Below are 20,781 nucleotides of genomic sequence, written 5' to 3' on the forward strand. Positions count from 1 at the left end.
CTAAAGCAGATTGTGCTTCAGGTATTTTTCTATAATTTTAAACTAAAATTCAGGAAAGTCTAAATGTTTTCTCTGGTAGATTCAAGGATATCCAGCTCACTTTTAGAAGTAATCCTGTGGAACTTTGATACTTCTGTTGCTGTATAAGTTAAATTCTAAGTGAAACAAAAGACAGTCCAGCCTCAGATCACCTTCCCAGTTTCAGTGAAAGCCTGAAACCCTCTGATATTGGTCATATTTACTTTCCAACATAAACAACATTGGTCACCAATGTTAATAACAGAGGTTTCAATATAGAGAAAACCTTATTATACCCCTTTAAAAGACCAGGAACTCTGGCCTCTGACACTTTTCTCCATTTATATAATATTTAACAAACAGCTGCTGAAGATAAAAATACAAAATACACCTGGAATCAGCGAGAACCAGGTGCTCAACCTGGGCACACTTCGTGCAGCACAAAATTGGAGCAGGTTTGGGGGTTGAGTGATTTAGGATCCCTGCAGCATTTTTTCAGGGTTTTTCAGCAGAATGTGTTTATGGGGTTATACCCAAGATGCTGACAGGTTTTGTGGTGCTTCCTCTAGAGGGAAGAGAGCTCAGCACATTTAACTGGAGGTATAGACACAAAATATGTGAATTTTGAAATAGAAAGGAGAAAGGAAAGGGACCAGGAGCCCATTAAGTGTCTCAAATGAGGAGAAGACTCAAACATTTGAGTGGGTTGCTTGTTCCTGATGTTCCTTAAAATGAAAGACAGTAAAAGCAGCAGATTTTTGCAAATGATCATTGACTTTCTCTATGGCTTTATTTCAGACACAGAAATAAAGGGAGGGCTGAGGGGACAAAACGATTGAAGCAGCTGCTAATAGCATTTTAAATTTCAGGCTGATTTTATTGGTGAAAACATCTCTGCATTGGTTATTAATGAGCAGTTGAACCAGTTGCACTCACACTTCGTATTTTTTAGGTTTTGTAGCAAAACTCTTGCTCAGATATCTCATGAGATAAATAAATCTTAGGCCCTTTATGCAATTACCTGAACTACTGAAGAAATGAGGAAAGGGAAAACAGCTTTGAGGAATCCAAACCAAAGTTGCATTTGTCTCATTTCTCAGCAAAGGATGGGCAAATGTTGTGATCTACAAATTAAACCTTTTCCTCTGGTTGGTGGCAGTTTAAGGCTTCATTTGTGCAGCAGCTTAAGCTGGGTACTCCTGTAGCAAAGCCTTCTCTTAATCTGAAATTCGGAGAGGCAGAGCTAAAGGGGGGACTCCGCTGCCTTCCTGGCCTGCCAAGAGAGCATTCCTTGCCTCAATGCTGTTTGTATTTCACAGAGTTTCACATTGTGTGGAATTAATGGCGTGTGATGAACTCTGCATTGAGGGAGCAGAGAAAGTTTGTATCTGTGCTGTGCTGGGGGAGTTTATAAACTGTGGCTCCTGAGAAATGTTTTGAAATGTCAGATGTTGGTATTTTGCGGCTTAAATGTGAAGCAAACGCAGAAAACAAGAGGCAAATTAAGAAGAGGAAGAGAAAAAAAATCATCGTATTTGGTTCTCCAAACCTAGTATTTGGCACTGGAAATAATTCCTAGCTGGTGGTTGAGTCTTTTTGGGGTTTTTTGTCCTGGTAAAGGAGAAAAGTCCTCTTGTCTTGAGTGCCTCAGGTGGGGAAGCTGTGAGGAGTCCCTTGGTCTGAACTGTGGTCACGCATCCACAGTGGAATCGTGTCTGTGTTTTGTTGCCAGGAGTGAGTGCACAGAGAGAAGGAGGCTGTGTGGTTTTGTCAGTAATTCAGAAACCACAAGCAGGATTTTTATGGCTTTATAGGCAGAGCTGGCTTTGAAAGTGCTTGATGTGCTCCAAAACATGCAAAGGCTGCTGGGCTCAGTCAGAGACACAGCAGGACTGCTGATGCTTTGTGATTTCCTTAAATTTCTCCTTTGAGGACTGTATCAGCATCCTGCATTTCTAAATTCAAAATCAACATGGAAAAACCATACTTGTAAAGGTCCTCAGCCCTTAAGATTCTCCCATAAAACCTTTGCCTCAAGAATATGCTCCAGTCCAAAGACCAGGGCTTTGTTATTTTGTGTTCTCGGTGTTAATTGTGAGTCTCTACCAGAGGAGTGAAATGATCTTATGGATGTTAAATAGTCATGAAGTAAATTGGATTGATACAGTTTTTATTTGGAAAGAGGAAACGACTCCTGTATTGTTGTGGTTTACAAATATTTAAATGCTTAAACTAATTGTCGGCCTCAATTTTGAATGGGGAAGCAAAATCAAACACATTATGTGCTCAGAGTTTCTCACAGCACTTGCCAGGAAGAATCCAAGTTTTGAAAACACTTGGCCTGCTTTCAGAAAGAGATTTTAATGAGATTAAAAGAGAAAGAATGTGCAAGTTTGATTAGAAAGTTTGGCCGTGCTCTGACAATGGGTTCCTGCAAGCCAGCTCAGAAAATGCTGTTGTTTTTAGAGGTAGGATTGATTTGTTCTGAAACATGAAATTAGGAACCAGTGGGTAACTTGAATTATTCCAGCAGAGTGTCCTGGGTTAGTGTGAGAGAATCCATCCTGTTGGACACAGACTGCAGGAGTCTGGAAGGCAACTTTAGTGGCCCAATTTTCCTCCTTGACTTTGCAGTTTTTCAGCTGGTTATTTGCCAGTCAGAATTGAACCAAGGATCTTGTGGGTTGTGCAAAGCAGCCTGATTTCAAACAGAAAGTATGGCACCAATCTTTCACTTTCCTTGTGTCAGGGCTTCTCCTCCAGCTCGGGTGCAGAGCAGTGGTGGAATATTCTGGAGCTTGGCAAGGCAGAGAGAGCCTTGGTGCATGAGGAAAGATCCATTTGCTTATAGGCACACCCCCAGGAATAGCTCAAATAAATAAATAAATAAATGTGCAAATTGAGGGCTAAAATTGCTTCCAAAAGTCTCTTTGATTATCCATATCCTGGTCAGCCTCCTGTCAACGTGTTTTATCAGTAAGTAACAGAGCTGGGCTGAGGAAGCCATGGGAGGGTGGGGTGGGGCAGCTTGTGAACACTTAACTTTAAATGACCTGGATCTGCAAAGGCTTGAGAATCACTGAGTCAGTATAAAGGCAATAAAACGAGGTCTCTTGGTCCTTATAACAATGATTGAAAGGCTGTTTTCTTTCTCATTTAACATGCAGCAAGGACATATGGGAGAAGGCGAGGTAACAATATTCCTCTTTAATTTTCTAATGTTGACAATGTCTCATGGGAGAAATAACATTAAGTTTTTACTAGAGGGCAAAGTCCAAAATTTAAGCTTATAAGGGAGCAGTTTCACGTACGTTTACATAGTCTGCATGCCATAAATCAGCATTTTAACTGGATTAGGGAATACCTGAGGCTGAAATGATCACAGTGGACATCACCTGTATGGTTTGTGACCCTGGGGGGCTGTGTTGCTGTGTTTGTGTGTGTGTGTGTGTGTGTGTTATGAATCCCAATGCTGGAGAAGTTTATTTTGGGAATTTGGGTGCTGATGGAACATAAATACAATGAGTGTCTGACCTGCTGGGTTCAGTGTGTGTGTGGAGTTCTCCAACAGCAGCTGAGGAGCCTGGAAAGAGGGTTTAAGTTTGGGAATTGCTCCCTCCCAACAATACCTGCAGGATTGGGGTCTTAAGAGATGAAACAAATCACATGTGCACCAGTTCCTTAAGGAAAAATAAGGTTTAAGTCAATATTACAATATTTTTATCATAGTAGGAATGAGGTTTGCCCAGCTACAGAAAGAGGCCTGATTATACTTGACTTTATTTTAATTAAAGGTGTATAAAAGATTCTTGAAATTTCAAATAAAGCAACCTGACCGAGCCTTCCATTTTTTATTCATATAAATTCTATGGACCGTGGATTTTATTAATTTTTTTTTTCTTTCAGCTTCTTAGCTGTTTGATTTTTTTCATGAAAAATGTCTTGTGTCTTGGTCAGATTTTCTGTTTTTGAGATGTCTTCTTTTTTAAAATCAATTTCTTTCAAGGGAAGGAAGGAAGCAAGAACAGGATAAATTAACCTCACCAGTACATTTCTGTGGTAGATTGGGACGAATCCTGAAAAAGCAGACACAGCATATCACATCATAGGGAAAAGGAAATGTGTCCTAAAACTTGTAGCACGCCTCATTACTCACTTTCCCTATACACATTTATTCCTAAAATGCTCCTTAAATGAGTAGAAGTCTCAGTTTGTTGCATAGCTGTCGAATAATGGAACTAAGGAGGGAATTCCTGGCAGAGAACAGCTCCTGTGCTCTATTTATGATATTATACAGTGGCATTTATCAGCAAAGAACCTTATTTAAAAGTAATGAATATTATTAAGGATTATCATAGAAGGATGCTGGACTGTGAGGGGAACATTTCTCATTTTACAACATTTTCTCTTAGAGTGAGGCCATTAACAAAACTCTGCTGTAACACTGAAGTAAAGTTGTAGGGGGGACAAAGTTTTCAGTCTTTGCAGTACATGGGTTTTGCTGTTTTCATCAGGTTATTTTTGTTATTTACTAGTGGGTGGTTTATGACATGTTTTGATGTCAGGTAATTTAAATGTGTAATTTATTTAACTGGTAGAATTCTTGTTTTCCCATTCTCACCTTGAAATTGTATCTATTTCCTGTTCACTGGGAAATGGGATTTATGGCTTCATATTGTGGGAGCCCCGGAAACAAAATTGGCTGTTCCCTTTTTATACTTCTTGAAAGAAATCTAACTGGAAACACAAAATATTATGGAAAACAGTCAGCTCGAGCACCCGTTAGAAATCCTGGTTTGTTATGAGGAGGAACCTTTCCTCTGCAATAATGCATTTGAGCTGCTGGATGACACTGAAAACTAAAAGGGTGCAATGAAATGGAGACCACAACTGCTCATTCAGAGGGCAGATCACTCCCGGTTCTGCTGATGCAGCAACTGGTGCATTTTCCCCAATTATTCCAACAGTGTGTGCTTTGTTCTGTTAGTATGGTTTTTTTTCCCCTGTTTTTCTTTTTTTTTTTCCAACCCCCTCTTCAGGTCAGTCCTCGCTGTTCCCGATGGAAGACGGCTTCCTGGATGACGGCCGCGGGGATCAGAGCCTGCACAGCGGGTTGGGATCTCCTCACTGCTTCTCCCACCAGAACGGGGAGCGCGTGGAACGCTATTCCCGCAAGGTCTTTGTGGGAGGGCTGCCACCGGACATCGATGAAGGTAAAAGCCTCACCCAGGGGAGTTCTGCTGCCTCAGCGACAGAACTGGGCTGTGACACCTTTAGTTTGCTCCAGGGATGGGTGTTTTCCAAGCTTTGATATGGAAATGGATCTTTCACGTGTCAGACGGGAGATCATTCAGATGGGTTTAGGTTGTAGTGTTGTTCTGCCACCGAAGAACAAAATCTCCTTGCCACGCGTTAAACTGACTTCAGCTGGATAAAACGTACAGAAGTGTGAAATTAAACAAGCCAAGATCACCTGTGGGAACTCATGAATCCATTGCCATCATTTCACAGGCCCCAGAAGTCAGTAGTAGGAAAAGCTGCTCATAGTTTTATAAGGTCTGTGGGGGGTAGTAAGTCCTAACTCTGTGTTTGGTTGCTCCTGTGTAGTTGAGGTTGTTTCCAGCAATGATTTTTGTCCTGTGGTAGCTTCTGACACGTGCATGGTGAGAACCCAGACAGGAATGAATCTGTGCAGGGCATCCTGAGGCACCAGGGAGTTGTGGTGGGCCCATCACACAGACACAGGTGGCAGAGCACTGCAGCTGTTACTGAAATAAATCTAAAAAGTCATGTACAGGTGTTGTGAAGCTTCATTTCACCTGAGCTCTGTGTTCTGTGTGTATGACACTGCTGGGATAGTGGTTAGAAGAAATGCAACAATAAAGCTGAAAAGTTTCCTTTTCTTAATGACAGAATTGTTTTAATCCCCAGGTTTTTTGTGTCACTGCTGTGACATGGCAGCCTGAATTTCATGTCAGCCATGAGAGTAGTTGAAGCTGGATTATTGTAACTGTACAGATGCAGTGGCTCAGTTCTTGTGAATTAATGGGTTATGAGCCTTTGTGATTATCAGTAGAAAGAAAAGCTTGAGCTTTGGCCTGTCTTGTTTTATAAGGAGTGTTCATAAAGATTCCCTATCAGCTACTGAGCACTGCTGTGAGCTGCTGGACCTGGAGGGTCACAGAATGTTTGTTTATAGGGTGAAGCTACCTAAAGTCAGTGTCTTTCAAATGCCTTAAATTCAATTTATTTGAATTTAAGTTGATGCCTTTTCCCTTTTCTGCTGTTCCAGATGAGATCACTGCAAGTTTCCGGCGCTTTGGACCTTTGATTGTAGACTGGCCACACAAGGCAGAGAGCAAATCTTATTTTCCTCCTAAAGGTAAACATCTAAAACCAAATCAGATTAGCATTTTAGAAGAATTTTTTGTGATAAGATACAAGATTGGTCTGACAGTGACACAGTGTTTAGGAGGAAAAGAGTTTAATCCTTGGGATTGTTCTAAACTGGTGAAGTCTCGAATGTGGCTTTGCAGTTATTACTCACTGAAAGAATTCTTCCTTAACTTCCTGTTTTTACTTTATTCCATTTTCCCTTTCCCCCCTGTTGTTGTACATGTAGTAACAGCTCTTTAAAGGCACTAAATGCCTTCCACAGCAGCTGGGAAGGATTTGTCCCTTACATGAACAACCAGAGCACTTGTGGGTTAGAAATGTGTGATGAGAGCACCTTAAATCTTTTCCCCTCCTGTGTGGCAGCGTGATGTCAGACATAATTCTGAGTTCAATTATGATCCTGTAGACAAACAGCAGTGATGTTTGTGTTTTCCCTCTGCCAGGATATGCATTTTTGCTGTTCCAAGATGAAAGCTCCGTGCAGGCACTGATTGATGCATGCATTGAAGAAGATGGAAAGCTCTATCTCTGTGTTTCCAGCCCCACTATCAAAGACAAGCCGGTAGGTGGAATTGTCAGGGCCTGCACAATTCCTGGGTGATAAACACAAATTGGGTTCTTCACATGCAGTTTTTGTCTTCAGAATGTTAATGTTAAAATTTCTTTAAGGTGTCAAGTTCTTGGAAGAGAAAAGACCAGGTTACTACTTTTGAACGAGACATAGGAAGGTGTTTTAGTCTTGTTACAATGCCTATTTTTGTTAGAAAAAGAAGTGTTTCCAGACAGGTATTTTATGCTTGCTAATGACAAACATGTAGAATTCATATTGTCTGAGTGTTGTATGTAACAGACATAAATCCTAAAAACATGCCACTGAACTATAAATTAATAATATACAAATAGTTTGGGGGCTGATGCAAGCCTGTCAATAGTTGGGGAGAATTCTGCTCTAGCCCTGTGCTTCAAATTTTGGCCAGCTGTAACCAAATATAAAGCAACACAGTAAATAAACAGGCAACTCTGGAGCCTGCTGCACTGAGATAAGGCTGGGACAACAGGAGCAGTGCACATCTGTGTGACCAGGGGGGTTGGACAGCACAGCTCAGTCACGATTAAGTAAATGTGTCAGTAGAGGGTGAGGGTTTTTTCCCAGAAATTTGGGTAACAAGGAAGTGATGAAATTTAGCACCCTCAAATGGTCTGTCTTAAGAGAGCTCGTTACCATTTCATTTTGAGAAATGATTGCTGAACAAGTAGAGTTTAGAAAGTAGAGCTGTTTAAGAAGTTTGCTTCTCTGTAGGACACTGTTGTAATTTATATTACTGAGACACTTTGAATTGTGAATGGTTAAAAAAACCAGGCTTTTTGTCCATAGGTTCAGATCCGGCCTTGGAACCTTAGTGATAGTGATTTTGTTATGGATGGTTCCCAGCCTCTTGACCCAAGAAAAACCATTTTTGTTGGTGGTGTTCCTCGGCCTTTACGAGCAGGTACACGCTGCAGCACTGGGCATGTTGGATGTGCAGCCTGGTTTGGGGAGCACTGGGGGAAGCGAGCCTGGCAGCGAGGGAATATTGAGTGTGGTGACAGTGGGGGACACAACCTGGCCTGACGTGGTGCTTTTAGAGAAACAAGCGAGCCTAGAGCGCTGTTTGGTTTTGCTTTGTGCTCTAGTGGAGCTGGCGATGATCATGGACCGGCTCTACGGAGGGGTTTGCTACGCCGGCATCGACACCGACCCCGAGCTCAAGTACCCCAAAGGAGCGGGGCGGGTGGCATTTTCCAACCAACAGAGTTACATTGCTGCTATCAGCGCCCGCTTTGTCCAGCTGCAGCACGGAGAGATTGATAAACGGGTAAGGCCTGCGCCCCCGCACCCCTGGGCTCCTCTGGAAACGCCCTCTCCCACCTCGTGGCGTGTCCTTGGAAATGTTACACCAGATTAATCCCGGTTTTAGTGCCTCTCAGGTGCAGCACGCAATAAAATGGAGTGGTAGGGAGCTGGTGGTTGTGGCACGTGGGAGGTGACTGTGAAACAGACTGTGTCGACTTGCTGAGTGTAGTGGGAAGTGTGGCAGCTGCCTTGGCCTTTTCCAAGAATATTGCACTCCTCAGATGCTCCCCCTGCAAGGATTTGTAGTGTTCGTGTGATGCAGGGAGGGAGGTGCATGCCAAGGATGGGGCAGCTCTTACTCCTGCTCGGCATCTTTGGGGAGACTGGGCAGAACCACCCCATGCCTTGTAAACTTGTTACTGTGCACTGCAGCCTCACATTCACCCTCCCACAGCCTCTGCAAAGGCTGTGTTTGGTTTTTTCATTCCTTTATTATTGTATTCCTCATTATTTTAAATTAGAGGAATATGGATCAGCACTTGCTTCTGCCCTCTTCATCTCTCTAAAATAGAACTGCCAGTTACAGTGATCTTCAGACCCCAATTTTGGGAAACTCAGATGCTCACATCTCCTCTTGTAATTCATCCTTTGTCTCTGGATTTTTCCTACATGACTGTCACTACTGATCTGAATTTTATAGTTAATACAGCGGAAAACCTCCAAACTTGGCTGATTAGCCCATTATCATTTCACTTCTGCTTTGGCTATAAAGCTTGGGCAGAAGAATTGTAACAACAATTTGACTGTGGGCCTGTGAATTGGAATGTCTTTGTTCTAATCTTGGCTCTGAAATGAGTTCTGTACAGCTTTGAACAAATAATTTGGGCTGTCCTTGTGCAACTTGCGCTTGCATAAGCAGACACTTGGGTGAATAGGTCCATTGAAGCTGGTGGGACTACAAATTTAAGTGAGTACTTGTAAACTCTGAACAAAATGTTGCAATCTATTTCCCCTTCCTCCTCTCCTCCCACTCCTTATTTCCTCATTTTTTGGTGTAGTTTTTGTGTGGGGAGATAAATGTTCAGAGAGAATTCATCATAGGAGAGTTTTGGGTGCATGAGGGAGGTAAAAATACACCAACACTACTACTTTTTGTTAAGGTTCTATTTATTAATAGTTTTCTAAGACTGCTTTTCTGTTAAAAGAAAAATAAAATTAGTGAAAAACAAAGTAACAAGAAGGGATTTCCTGTAAAATTAGGCAAGGAGGTGCTGCTAAAGGGTGTGCCCTGAGATAATGCAAAGGAAGGGTTCAGTGGCTGGGGCTCCCACCCTGAGTGAGCTGTAACTCTCTGGAGCTGGGAAGTTGGCTGTGCCCAGCTCAGGGAGCAGTTGCAGCCCCTGCTACACTCCGAGTAAATGTGGCCAGGGCACCTGAGCTGCACTTTGGCCTCTGAACGTGGCTGAGCAGAGGGAACGGAACAGAATCGCCACATGAAGGAAGCCTGTGTGGCATCTTTGTCCTTTTAGCACTTGGAGAAGGCAGCACTCCTCAAAAAATCCCCAACCTCACTCTGCACAGCAGATGAGGGGATGGGGAATGTGGTGTTAGGAATATTTGCCTGCTTCTGCTCTTCTACAAATTGACTGAGTTGGCAGGGAGGGGTTTTGGGAAATGCAGCTCGACGGGAAGAGAGAACCAGGTCATTAAAAAGGCTGCTGTGCTGTCTCTGAGCAGTTTATGTGTCCTGTAAGCAAAAATGACATCAAACTACTGCAGTGCTGTCTGGACTGTGATAAAATTGGGTGGGTTTAAAAACCCAGGAACTTGTGAATGTCCTTATTTGCCTGAGGTGTGTCCGAGACCTGTGAGGTGCAGAGAGAGGAGCAGCCCCAGGCCAGATGCAGAGATAACAGCAGGGATATCAGTCATAGCCTGGGTGTTTGAAAATGTTGGTGAAAACATCACATTAAATGAGCTTCAGAGACGCTTCACAAACCCTTCTAGAACAGGAACTCGTAACCTATATTTATTTCTGCTGTTCTGAATTCCTGCCCATCACCTGGCCCTTAATGCCAGCAGCGTAGGAGGGCATCAGTCCCATGTTAAGCCTCTCTTTTGATCCCAACAAGATCAGGTGGATTTCCTTTTGCTGAGAGGACTAAGCCATGGAAAAAGAATACAGAAATGGAGTATTTATTTAGAGAATAAAGGAATTATTTTTAATGTTGGGACTTTGGAGATTGAAAGTTGCAGGCCATGTGCATATTTAATCCACAGTTATGGTGCTGTATAAACAGTTTCCATTCCTGCCTGAAAGGGAAGGAACTTAATTGGTCATCAAAAATAACTCCCATAATTATCCAGGGTTTTGGTGTCAGTCTGTGTATCTATGTATGTAATAGGTTGTTTGGGCCTTTCTGTAAATCAGAGACAGCAGGTGTGATCAGTGGTCAGCACTGATTTCTGGGGGTGTTTTTTAAGGATCAAGGAGTGTCGAAGTGCCTGGAGTTTTGGGTGTTCAACAGCCACGATCCGGCGTCACGAGGGGGAAATCTCGAGTGTAGCATTCCCTACTGCATTAACCCCTGGCTGCCCTGCTAGAACACGGGTGTGGAATTAAGAATTTGCCATGAAGAATGATAAACTGTCTTGTTTTGTGGCTGCAGGTGGAAGTTAAGCCATATGTCCTGGACGATCAGCTGTGCGACGAGTGTCAGGGCGCCCGCTGCGGCGGGAAGTTCGCCCCGTTCTTCTGTGCTAACGTGACGTGTCTGCAGTATTACTGTGAATATTGCTGGGCTGCTATCCATTCCCGTGCCGGCAGGGAATTCCACAAGCCCCTGGTGAAGGAGGGAGGGGACCGCCCGAGACATATTTCATTCCGCTGGAACTAAAGGATCGCTCATTTGCAGGCCTCCAATTAAGTGCACTCTTCTGTTCTCCCGACTGCCCTCCCCACCCCGCCCCCCACTCACAGCATGTCCTTTTGTAGTAGTCTGTAATTTAACAATAGTCTAACGAAAGAATGACCTATAATGGGTATTTTATAGAATCTTGTCATTGAAAACTGTATTGGGAACTCCTTTTCGTATCGATAACGTGTTGCAAGCGAGTTGCATTCTCTTGTCTTTACTACCGAGAGAACACTTTAATTTCCTGCAACGTTTTCTTAGAGGAGAGAAAAATATTAAGAGAAGAGAATTGAAACAATAGAGTATTTTGGTTTTTTAATTAAATTATTGTTAATAAAGAACATAATAATACTTTTATTAAATAACCGTGTAACAATAACACTATCAGTCTGTTCTGACACTTTTCCCCCAGGGAAGCCTGTTTTTGCCTCTTTTTTTTTTTTTTTTTTCTTTTTTGTTTGGACTTTGGATTTTTCCAGCAACAGATGAAGTTAGAATTTACCTACCAACAGGAAAGAGCATGTTTAAAGCAACAAAAATGCATGAGCAAAGTTGAAGCAGCACTATAATAATGATTTGTTTTGGTTTGGTTTTTTTTTAAATATTTTAAGGGTTTTGAGGCTGAAATTTTAGCTCGGTGTGTATCTGACCGTGCCTCTGGCTACCACCCACATCCAAATTTCTAATGAGATAGGCAGAGCTTACTATATTTTCATCAAAATGATTACATTTTAAGAATTCCTGAATGTAAAAGTTGAGTAAAGTTACTACTGAGGGGGGAGTGCACTTTTTTTTTCTTTAAGAGAACTCAATTGTCTGGTTACAGCCCTAGATATCCTACCAAAGCTAGAGTAATGACAACTAGTGAACTGGCATTTCCTCTCCTGAAGGATAAATATATAGATTTTATTTTTGATGGCTATATATAACTCTATATCCTAATATACTAACATTCATCAGGGGCCAGCCTTTGCTCTCCATTTTGACGTGAAAAAGTAGAAAACCTAAAGATACCTCAAGGATATCACTGATTTTTACTGGAGTTTTGATATTCCATTGTGGCACACAAACTCAAATTGGCTGCTTATTGGTTTCCCATCTTGGCTGTAAAGTCACTTTTCAATCCCCTGGAATTTAGCTGTAACAGAAGGCATGAACCCAGGAGTTTCCAAATGTTGCTTTGCACTGTGGGCTGAATTTGTGCATGGAATGGTGCAAGTGTGCAGATGCCTTTCTTATTCTTGCTGTAGAAAGAATCCCAGCTCAGATCCCAGCTCTTCAGAACTAATTGTGGGGAGATAAAGACACGCAGGTGTTTGAAGTGCCAACATCGCTAATTAACGCCGGCTTTATTGGAACTCAGTCCTACCTTGAGAAGCATCAGCCCAGGACACGTGAACCGAACGCTGACGAGCGGGTGCAGAGGGTTTAGTTTGAAACAGATGAATGAAGGAGTAGTTCTGAAAGTTTATTTTTAGTACTTTTGAACTAAATGCCCCGGCCAACTTCTCCACCAAGGATGTAGCAGTGTGCAAACAAAGTGATTCTGTGGCAATCTCTGCCCGGCCCCAGGGGCCTGGGACCACCCGAGAGTCTCCCAAACCAAAGATTTGCCCTGGCACTGCTTGGAAAACATCTGCTCCCTTCAAAGCCCCCCTCATCCCCTTCCCCCAGCCCCCATTATCTTTATGAGAAGCAGTTTTTGTGTTCAATACAGGCTTTAATGAACTGATACCTTACCAAGTTCCAAAGGTCAAAATGGAGACATTTGCTGTCTATTAGTCAAGTATAGCAAGGGAGCTGCTTTTACTGAAATCCCTGAAAATATTGACAACAGTAATGCAAATGCAGAGTGCTCTTGTGTAGATTGTCAGGGACTTTTTTTTCTCTGAAGTACATAATTATAGTTGGAATGTTCCTTTCATTTTTTTAATGCTTGTAGGTGGCTTGGGGTGTGCTATTGTGCCGATCCTACCCAGCAAACAGGTGAGGTGGGTTTCCATTACAAGAAATAACACTGTTTGAGAACTAGCTTTGAATAATAATTTTTTCCCTTTGTACATGACCTGCTGAATTTCGGTACAGTGTTTTTGTAGCTAACTTATTTTGTCATGCACATAATGTATATTTGTTATGCACTACTTTTGTATATCTTGTTTTTCCAACAGTGAGCATTTTTAGGCACACTTTTCACTGACGGGATATCTCTTTATGCAATACCTCAATTTTTCATATTGCAAAGAGTAGCTTTTTGTACTTTTATTACTGAGAGATCTTCATATACTTCATTTTTTAATATAAATAATTTTAATAAATTTTATTTTCTTATATTCTGCTTTTTATACATTTCAGTGCTCTGCATACATTTTGAATTATGGATGTTGTGCACTGGCAATGCTATTTTAGAATCTGCAGAGAAAAGAAAGCATGTTGCTTAAACATCTTAGCCCAGCACCAGGTATTTGGTGTACATATAATTTAAGAAATAGTATATGTAAAGTTGAGAATTAAAGAAGAAAAAGCATGAAAGTGACAAATGACACTTGTCTTTAGACCCATGAAATTTAAATGCATAAATATAGTGTAGAAATTTAAAAGTCAAGAACCATCAAAATTGTCTACCGCTTCTTACTGAGTTTTTAAAAATTATACACAAATGCAGACGTTTTTGGTGAATGTTTAGCCATTTTTATTATTACTAAAGAATCGATGTTAGGTGTTTGATGCAGAACTGTGTCTGCTCTTTTAAATTATATTTAAAGAATAAAAGAGAAGCCTGCTAGGTGGCAGGCACGTAATGTTAGTATGCATGACTAATGTAAGAAATCGTTATTCTACTAATACTCACTTGTGATTGTGTGACAAGCGTGTTTACAGATCCTTTGGTTACACTTCGATTTACAGGGCATAAACAATTCTCTCCATTACTCTGTGCTTCAACAGTGCTGGCGAGGCCTTCTGATTCCACGGGGCTCTCTGGGGTTACCGTGTAGCCCCAGGCTCATTAAGGTGTAATTAGGTACCGGTGGGGGGGTGTCATTAACGAGCAGCGGCGTTCCCGGGGGAGTTACAGAGTAATTCCATGGTTATTTTTGCAATGTAAAATAAAGTGTTTCTGATTATTTTATATGTAAAGGAACCCCACTGCCCCGTGCTTTTTTGGTATAGTCTCTACTTCTCCATACACAGACCTCTGCAGAATGCAAATTTCAACCTTGCAGTGACTGAATCTAGCGTTTTATAAGGATGCTGTTGGAAAGACTTGATAATTCACCCCTTGTGTTTTTGAAGAGTTAAAACCTTCTGTTCAAAGGTGATTTAAAACTTGAATGTGATGAATTGTGGCAAGTTAACTTCAAGTTATGTGCAATACCTATTTCAGACTTCTGGAAGATCTTTGCAGTGTAATTCTTTGTTTTTAATTGCAGACATTTAAAAATGTCATTTTCTACTGTTCTAGTAAATCCTCTTTCTTGCTGGTGTTTCTAAAGAAAAGAATCAGAAATCAATCTTTCTACTAATGTAAATTTGAGATTATTTTTAAAAAAAAATGGAATAAAAGGTTTTGGTCATTTGCTTTATTTTATTATCTTATTTTAAAGCTACTGTGATAGCATTGTAAGAATTGGGACAATATTGTATTCAACTGTTTTATTTTTTATATTTTTGAATTTTAAAGTATAATTAGTTTTTATAATTTTCATCAGATTTTTTTGTTATATTTTTTGGAAGTGAAACTTTTAGCAAGTGGGTGTCTAGTTTTTACTAATCCCTAATATGTTTTTCCCCCAATGTATTGCTCATATTATCAGAAGGAAAAGTTATTTAAGTATGTCAGTTAATTGTACTACTTGGCTGAATTTCCATATAGTTTTTACTGTGTATGGGGAGGTTGTAGTATTTATTATAGCATTTTAAATAAGGGTAATTCATTTTTTATTAAAGTCATTTTCACGTTTAAGTTCATATTTTTGTATGTTCTACTCTAAGTTATATAACACAAGTTACTTTTTTTAAAGAGTTCATTTGTTGAAGTGCTAGTGAAAATTAATGTTATTAAATAGTTTGCAAATGACTATTTATACCAGTATGCATATAATTTTTAAATATTTGTAATGTGAGATGTTGAATGAATAAAACTTTTAACTCAATGTTTCTCCTTAAACCTTTTTTTTTTTTTTTTGAGCTTCCTGTAGGAACTTGTTCCTTTGTGCCCGAAGCTCGTGGGGCTTGGGGAGGGGGTTTTGTTGGGCTGTGTGGGGTGAAAAGGGCTTTAGGGGAAGTTCTGCTGCCCTGTTCTGGTCACAAATGCAGCAAAGGTTCCTTGGGGAGGTGAAGATGCAGCAGGAGAGGAGAGAACCACTGAGGCACAGGTAACCCCACAATGGCTGGAAAGGGATCTTAAAATTGATCTCATTCCACCTCCTGCCATGGCAGGGACTCCTTCCACTATCCCAGGCTGCTCCAAGCCTCGTCCAGCCTGGCCTTGGGCACTGCCAGGGATCCAGGGGCAGCCACAGCTGCTCTGGGCACCCTGTGCCAGGGCCTGCCCACCCTCCCAGGGAAGGATTTCTTCCCAATATCCAATCTAAACCTTCTCTCTATCATTGTGAAGCCATTCCCCCTTGTTCTGTCACTCCATCCCTTGTAAATAGTCTCTCTCCATCTTTCCTTCAGCTACTGGAAGGCAGGAGTTGGGTCAACCAAATCTTCCTCTTTGCCAGGCTGAACAATCCCAACTCCTTTATCCTGTCAGAAACCACACTGGGACACAGAGAGAGCCAGAGTGGGGCCAGGGCAGAGCCCAGCAAGGCAGGGACAGACAAGAATTCCTTTTTAATTGTCTCACGCTTGTGATCTGACAGTAACAGAAGGAAGACATCTGGCATTTTAGAGAACTTGCTCGTTTCAGCCTTAATTTAAAATATCTAAACTTGAAATACCTAGAAAGTCATGTGAAGCGTTGCTACCTTGTATATCTGCTCTTCAAGGGCTGTCCAGCAGGTACTCGAGGAATTCCAGAGTTGTGCCGCTAATCTCGAGTGCCATCACCGAAGGAATTGTGGTGCAAATGTTCAGGGGATAGCGAGTCTCATTCCTTTGTGTGAGTGCTCCGGGAAAAGCAGATCCTGGAGCTGTGATGGGATTAGTTCTGCCGCTGCGGATCACTCGCCATTGCCTCACCTGGTGCGCGTGGAGCAGCTCCTGCCTTTGGAAATGGGTTTTTAACAGGAATGGGAAGTTTTGCTGGTGATTCCATGCAGATATTCCAGATTCCCTTACCGTGACTGAGCAGAACGCTGGGATGGATGCTTGGGATCAGGAGTGGCTGCGGTGCAGTGCCTGCCCAGTGAGCCAGGAATTCCTCGGTGCTCAGAGCCAGCCAAGCAGCACCAGGCGCTCTTGACCAGTTCCAGCGTGTGACTTGGCTGGGAAACTTTATCCCTCTGTTCTTTGCATCGGGATTGTTAGGAAATAGCCACAGTTCAGCCTCTTTGAGGGATTAACATATTCTTGATATCGTTTTCGAGTGCCAGTGGTCTTTTAGACAACATGTGCTTATTTATGTGTTCATGTTTTTTCACGTGTGACAGATTTGCAGTTCGGCCCTGGAATATTGGAGGGTTCGAGGCTTTGGATGCTGTGGTGGTGGAATCAGTTTGTGAATTTGTCCTTCACAAACAGGGCACTCCCTGACTCATTCCAATTCAAAGTGCTGCAAATTTAGATCTCTAAATTTATCAGGATCCAACAGGTCCGATTTACAGTTGGGGATTACAGTGTATATTCATTCTAAAATCCTATTCTGAAAATTGCAAAATATTTGGTGAATGTTTAATAAATGAAGTTTTCTTACCTAGGCAGAGTCTAAAACTTTTAAATCGATGAGGGGAAAGGTCTGGAGCATTCAAAACTCCAAATAACCACTGTGGGAAGTGATGGGCTGATTCTGAGTTGCTGGTAACTTTCTAGGGCAGATGACCCAACAAATCCCTTCTGGGTTTCACTTTGCACGGAAGCTGTAAGTAAATGCTACAGGCAGACTCCAGAAGACGGAGGTAGGCGCTGCTGGGTGGAATTCCAGAATTTCCACCGCGTGTGGATCCCAGCTTTTTCCTTCCAGCAGGAGCTGCCCCCAGCACAGTCTCCGGGAGCTCTCTCGGCTGCCACTTGCACTGAACGAGCTGCCACATTCCAGGGCGGTGCAGGAGGGGGATGAAACCCATCTCCCCCTGATTTAAAGGCTGAGCTGATCTCCAGGACAGGCTCTGAGCCGGGAAGTTGTTGTCGGACACTTTCTGCTCAGTCCTGACTCTCCCAAAATGCTCAGTGCAGCTCCAGGGAATCTGGGACGAGTCATAGCCTCGGAAAGGGGAGATGAGGAGAAACACTGACATCCCTTCCTCTGTGTGAAATGAGCTGATTCAGTTTGTCAGAGTGAAAAACAGCCTGTGGGATAAGAATATCCTCGCAGCTGCCTGTGCGCTCAGAGAAACTGAAGGGGGTGAATCAGTGCTCTGAATACATCGTGGAAAGTCTTCCTGCATCCCCATGCTCTGATTGATGCCATCACATATCACCTGTTTTCATGGCACAGGAACTATAATTTCCTGACTTCTTGTAGGGCTTGTCAGGGAGACAATTTGATACTAAATGCTGATTTATTTGAATGCATCTCTCCCTAAGGGAAGCTGCCTCAGTCACTTTGTTTATGGAGCGTGGGAGACCGTGTTCTGTTAAGGTTCCTCCACAAAATTTGCTGGTCCAGAGTTCTCAGTGCTCTTGGTATACACAAAATATAGAGATGTATTAAGTCAGTGTTTGATTGCATTTTTCTTCCTGAAATTTAATTTTGGTGAGTCATGAAAACTGAGATTAAATCCTCTGAGCGCAGCACAGGTCAAGGATGACTGTGAGGACGCATTTTGGGTTTGTATTATTCTTAATGTTTAAAATGGGTGTAGTTTTATTGCTCTCGGTCGTGGGGTATTTTTTCATCCCAAAACTACAACAGGTTGAGTTGCTTTGCTTTTCATGGGAGTGAAGAACATTGGGTTGAAATGGCAGAGTGCTGGGGTAGATGCAGTGGACACGCACTGTGTGCCTCAGTAACTCAGCCCACATCTGAAATCAGTGGAAGGAGAGCAATGCATTAAAAAAAAAAAATTCTCTGCCAGCCTTCTCCAACCCAAGGCTTGAAAAAAATGTTTGCTTGGTGTAAATCACCATCTGACATTGCTGCTGACTCATGGACCAGGATCTGTTTGCTCAGGGATTGTTGAGGCCTCGCTGTGCATTAAGTTGTCAGTTTGGCCAAGTGTCACTTTGCAAGGCAGTGCTTGTGGCTTTAAGCTGATGCCCAGCGCTGGGTTGGGCTGGGAGCACGTTCATGCCCAGTGTTTCAGAGTTTAACTGGGATCCCTTAGGTTTCTGAGGCATTCTCCTGTAAGCAGCAGGCAGTAGCCCCCAGCTCTGCTGCAGCGGGCCAGCTGTGCACGGACAGATGTTGCTTTGTACACTGGCAAAGTCAGCCCAGCCCTTCAGTCAGTGGAAAGGGAATTTGCTCAAGCGTTGCTTTTACAGGGGGTGTCTGTGGAGGAATGTGAGGGCAGAACAAAGCAGTGACTGCTTCCATTTTCTCTGCAGAGAGAGCAATCCATGGAGACAGAGCCCTGCTCTGCTCCTCTCCTGGCAGCATCCTGATGTCTCTGGGGGGAGGGAGGGAGGAAATTCTCGGTATCTGGAGTAGGTCTCAAAGTTCCCAGTACTATTATAGGGTGGCCTTGCTGCTGAGAACCCCAGAATCTTTGGGGTTGGAAAGACCTCCAAGATCATTAAGTCCAGCCTGTGCCCAATCCTCACCTTGTTACCAGAGCAGAGCACTGAGTGCCATGTCCAGGCCTTCCCTGGGCACCTCCAGGGATGGGCACTCCTGCAGCCAGATGTGTTGGTGGTCACACTTTGGCCTGGGATCCTCTTAGAGGAGAGGTAAGAAATCGTGAGCTTTCTGTGCCTGGCCTTGGGTTATCTGCATTAATGCTGAATCTGGGGATGATTTAGTGATTCTTGCTTTTTGTGTCCTGCATGAGCCAGGATTCTTTCAGCATCTGGAGGGTTGTGGCAGGTAGGGCTGAATTTCCTCTGCTGTGTGTTCACTCAGGATCTAACTGTGCATGCTCCCCAGAACAGCAGACTTTTAATCTTTAATATTATAGTCTCTGCAGCCTAAAACTTGGTAAAGTTTTCCTGTCGCTGATTTGGAAACAAATAACCGATAACTTGCACATTTATTTCATTTTTCATTTGGAAAAATGAAATCAGAGCAAGTGAAGTCCTGAGCTGCCTTCTGCTTTATCCACTTGACTACCAGCCTTTCCTGGAAATCAGGCTGTGTAATTCTGGTGCAATTGCAGGGCTCATTTTGTCTCCTTGAGTTTTCCCCATAGTTTTATTTCCAACTGGCAATCTGTTGAAATGCTGTAACACAAAGTTCTGCTAAGCCAGGGGGTTTGATCTCCTTGACGGTTTTGTTGTAAAGCCTGCGGATCTTCTCGGTGATATGGAAATCTCTCCAGGGGAGGCTCAGGCTTTTATGTAACACAGTTCATAGTCTGCTAAATATTTTTATGCACAGCATGAAGAGATGGGAGAACTGGCTTCTCCTCATGAGTGGTGTGGAGGAAGCGATTCCCATGTGTGTGGTTTGTAAGGCAGTGGGAGCTGTGCAGGTTCACTGCTGTGAAATGCGGGTGCTGTTCCATTTTCTCTCTCTTCTGCCCCATTACTGCTCTCACAATTAACTGAGAGGCAGGCTAAATTATGAAATTTTACAAGTAAGAAAAAGCTGAAGGCAAATTCATTGCTTTGACTTAGCAAAAGTCGTGACTTTTGTTTTTATAATGATTCCTGGTTACACTAAAAAATGGTCCCCAGTGTCTTTTGTACAGTAACCACATTCTAATGAAATCCCTCATTCCAGTGACTCTTATTAAATATTCTGTGAAAATGAAGGTGATATAATAATTGTTTGTGCTGCTGCTAAGGGTATAATTAACAAGGTTTGAGTGTAGCTGTTGTTAGAATGAGCACACTTTTCCCTGTTCAGTGTCAGAGTCCTATTTCAGATTATTCACTCTTCGCAGTTGATCAAGATAATGTTACAGTTAATGAGTAATGGCCTTGCCTGAGTTATGTTGAATTTTAGGGTAAGTTTAGGTGAGATGTATGGAAAAAATTCCTCCCTGTGAGGGCGGGCAGGCCCTGGCACAGGTTTCCCAGAGAAGCTGTGGCTGCCCCTGGATCCCTGGAAGTGTCCAAGGCCAGGCTGGACAGGGCTTGGAGCAACCTGGGACAGTGGAAAGTGTCCCTGCCCATGGCAGGGCCAGAATGAGATGATTTTTAATGGCCCACCCAACCCATTCTGTGACTCCATGAGCTCTGTGGAATCATATGGGTACTTTCCACTGCAAAGAATGCTCAGAGAAACTCAAATCTCCACCAGCAGCAGAATGGAGAGTTTTTTCAGGGATCACTGACCCTGCGTGCAGCAATGTCCCAATGGCTCCTTCCTTCCCTCTCCTTGGCATCAGCTGTAGGCACCAAAAACTGCCTCATTTT

The 20,781-nt window shown here is 42.6% G+C and overlaps 1 protein-coding gene across 1 annotated transcript in view; it reads left to right on the top strand.

Annotated features, from left to right (window-relative positions):
• Positions 1-15,314, top strand: part of CPEB4 (cytoplasmic polyadenylation element binding protein 4) — a 38,439-nt gene extending 23,125 nt beyond the window's left edge. Inside the window, exons 3-8 of the mRNA XM_069028666.1 lie at positions 5,058-5,231; positions 6,311-6,400; positions 6,858-6,976; positions 7,790-7,904; positions 8,089-8,270; positions 10,918-15,314. Of these exons, the coding sequence (XP_068884767.1) occupies positions 5,058-5,231; positions 6,311-6,400; positions 6,858-6,976; positions 7,790-7,904; positions 8,089-8,270; positions 10,918-11,145 (908 nt within the window). The 3' untranslated portion in view covers positions 11,146-15,314. The remainder of the gene's footprint in view (positions 1-5,057; positions 5,232-6,310; positions 6,401-6,857; positions 6,977-7,789; positions 7,905-8,088; positions 8,271-10,917) is intronic.
• Positions 15,315-20,781: the final 5,467 nt, after the last annotated feature.

This window comes from Aphelocoma coerulescens, chromosome 13 (assembly GCF_041296385.1).
Source record: "Aphelocoma coerulescens isolate FSJ_1873_10779 chromosome 13, UR_Acoe_1.0, whole genome shotgun sequence".
NCBI classification, from domain to species: Eukaryota; Metazoa; Chordata; class Aves; order Passeriformes; family Corvidae; genus Aphelocoma; species Aphelocoma coerulescens.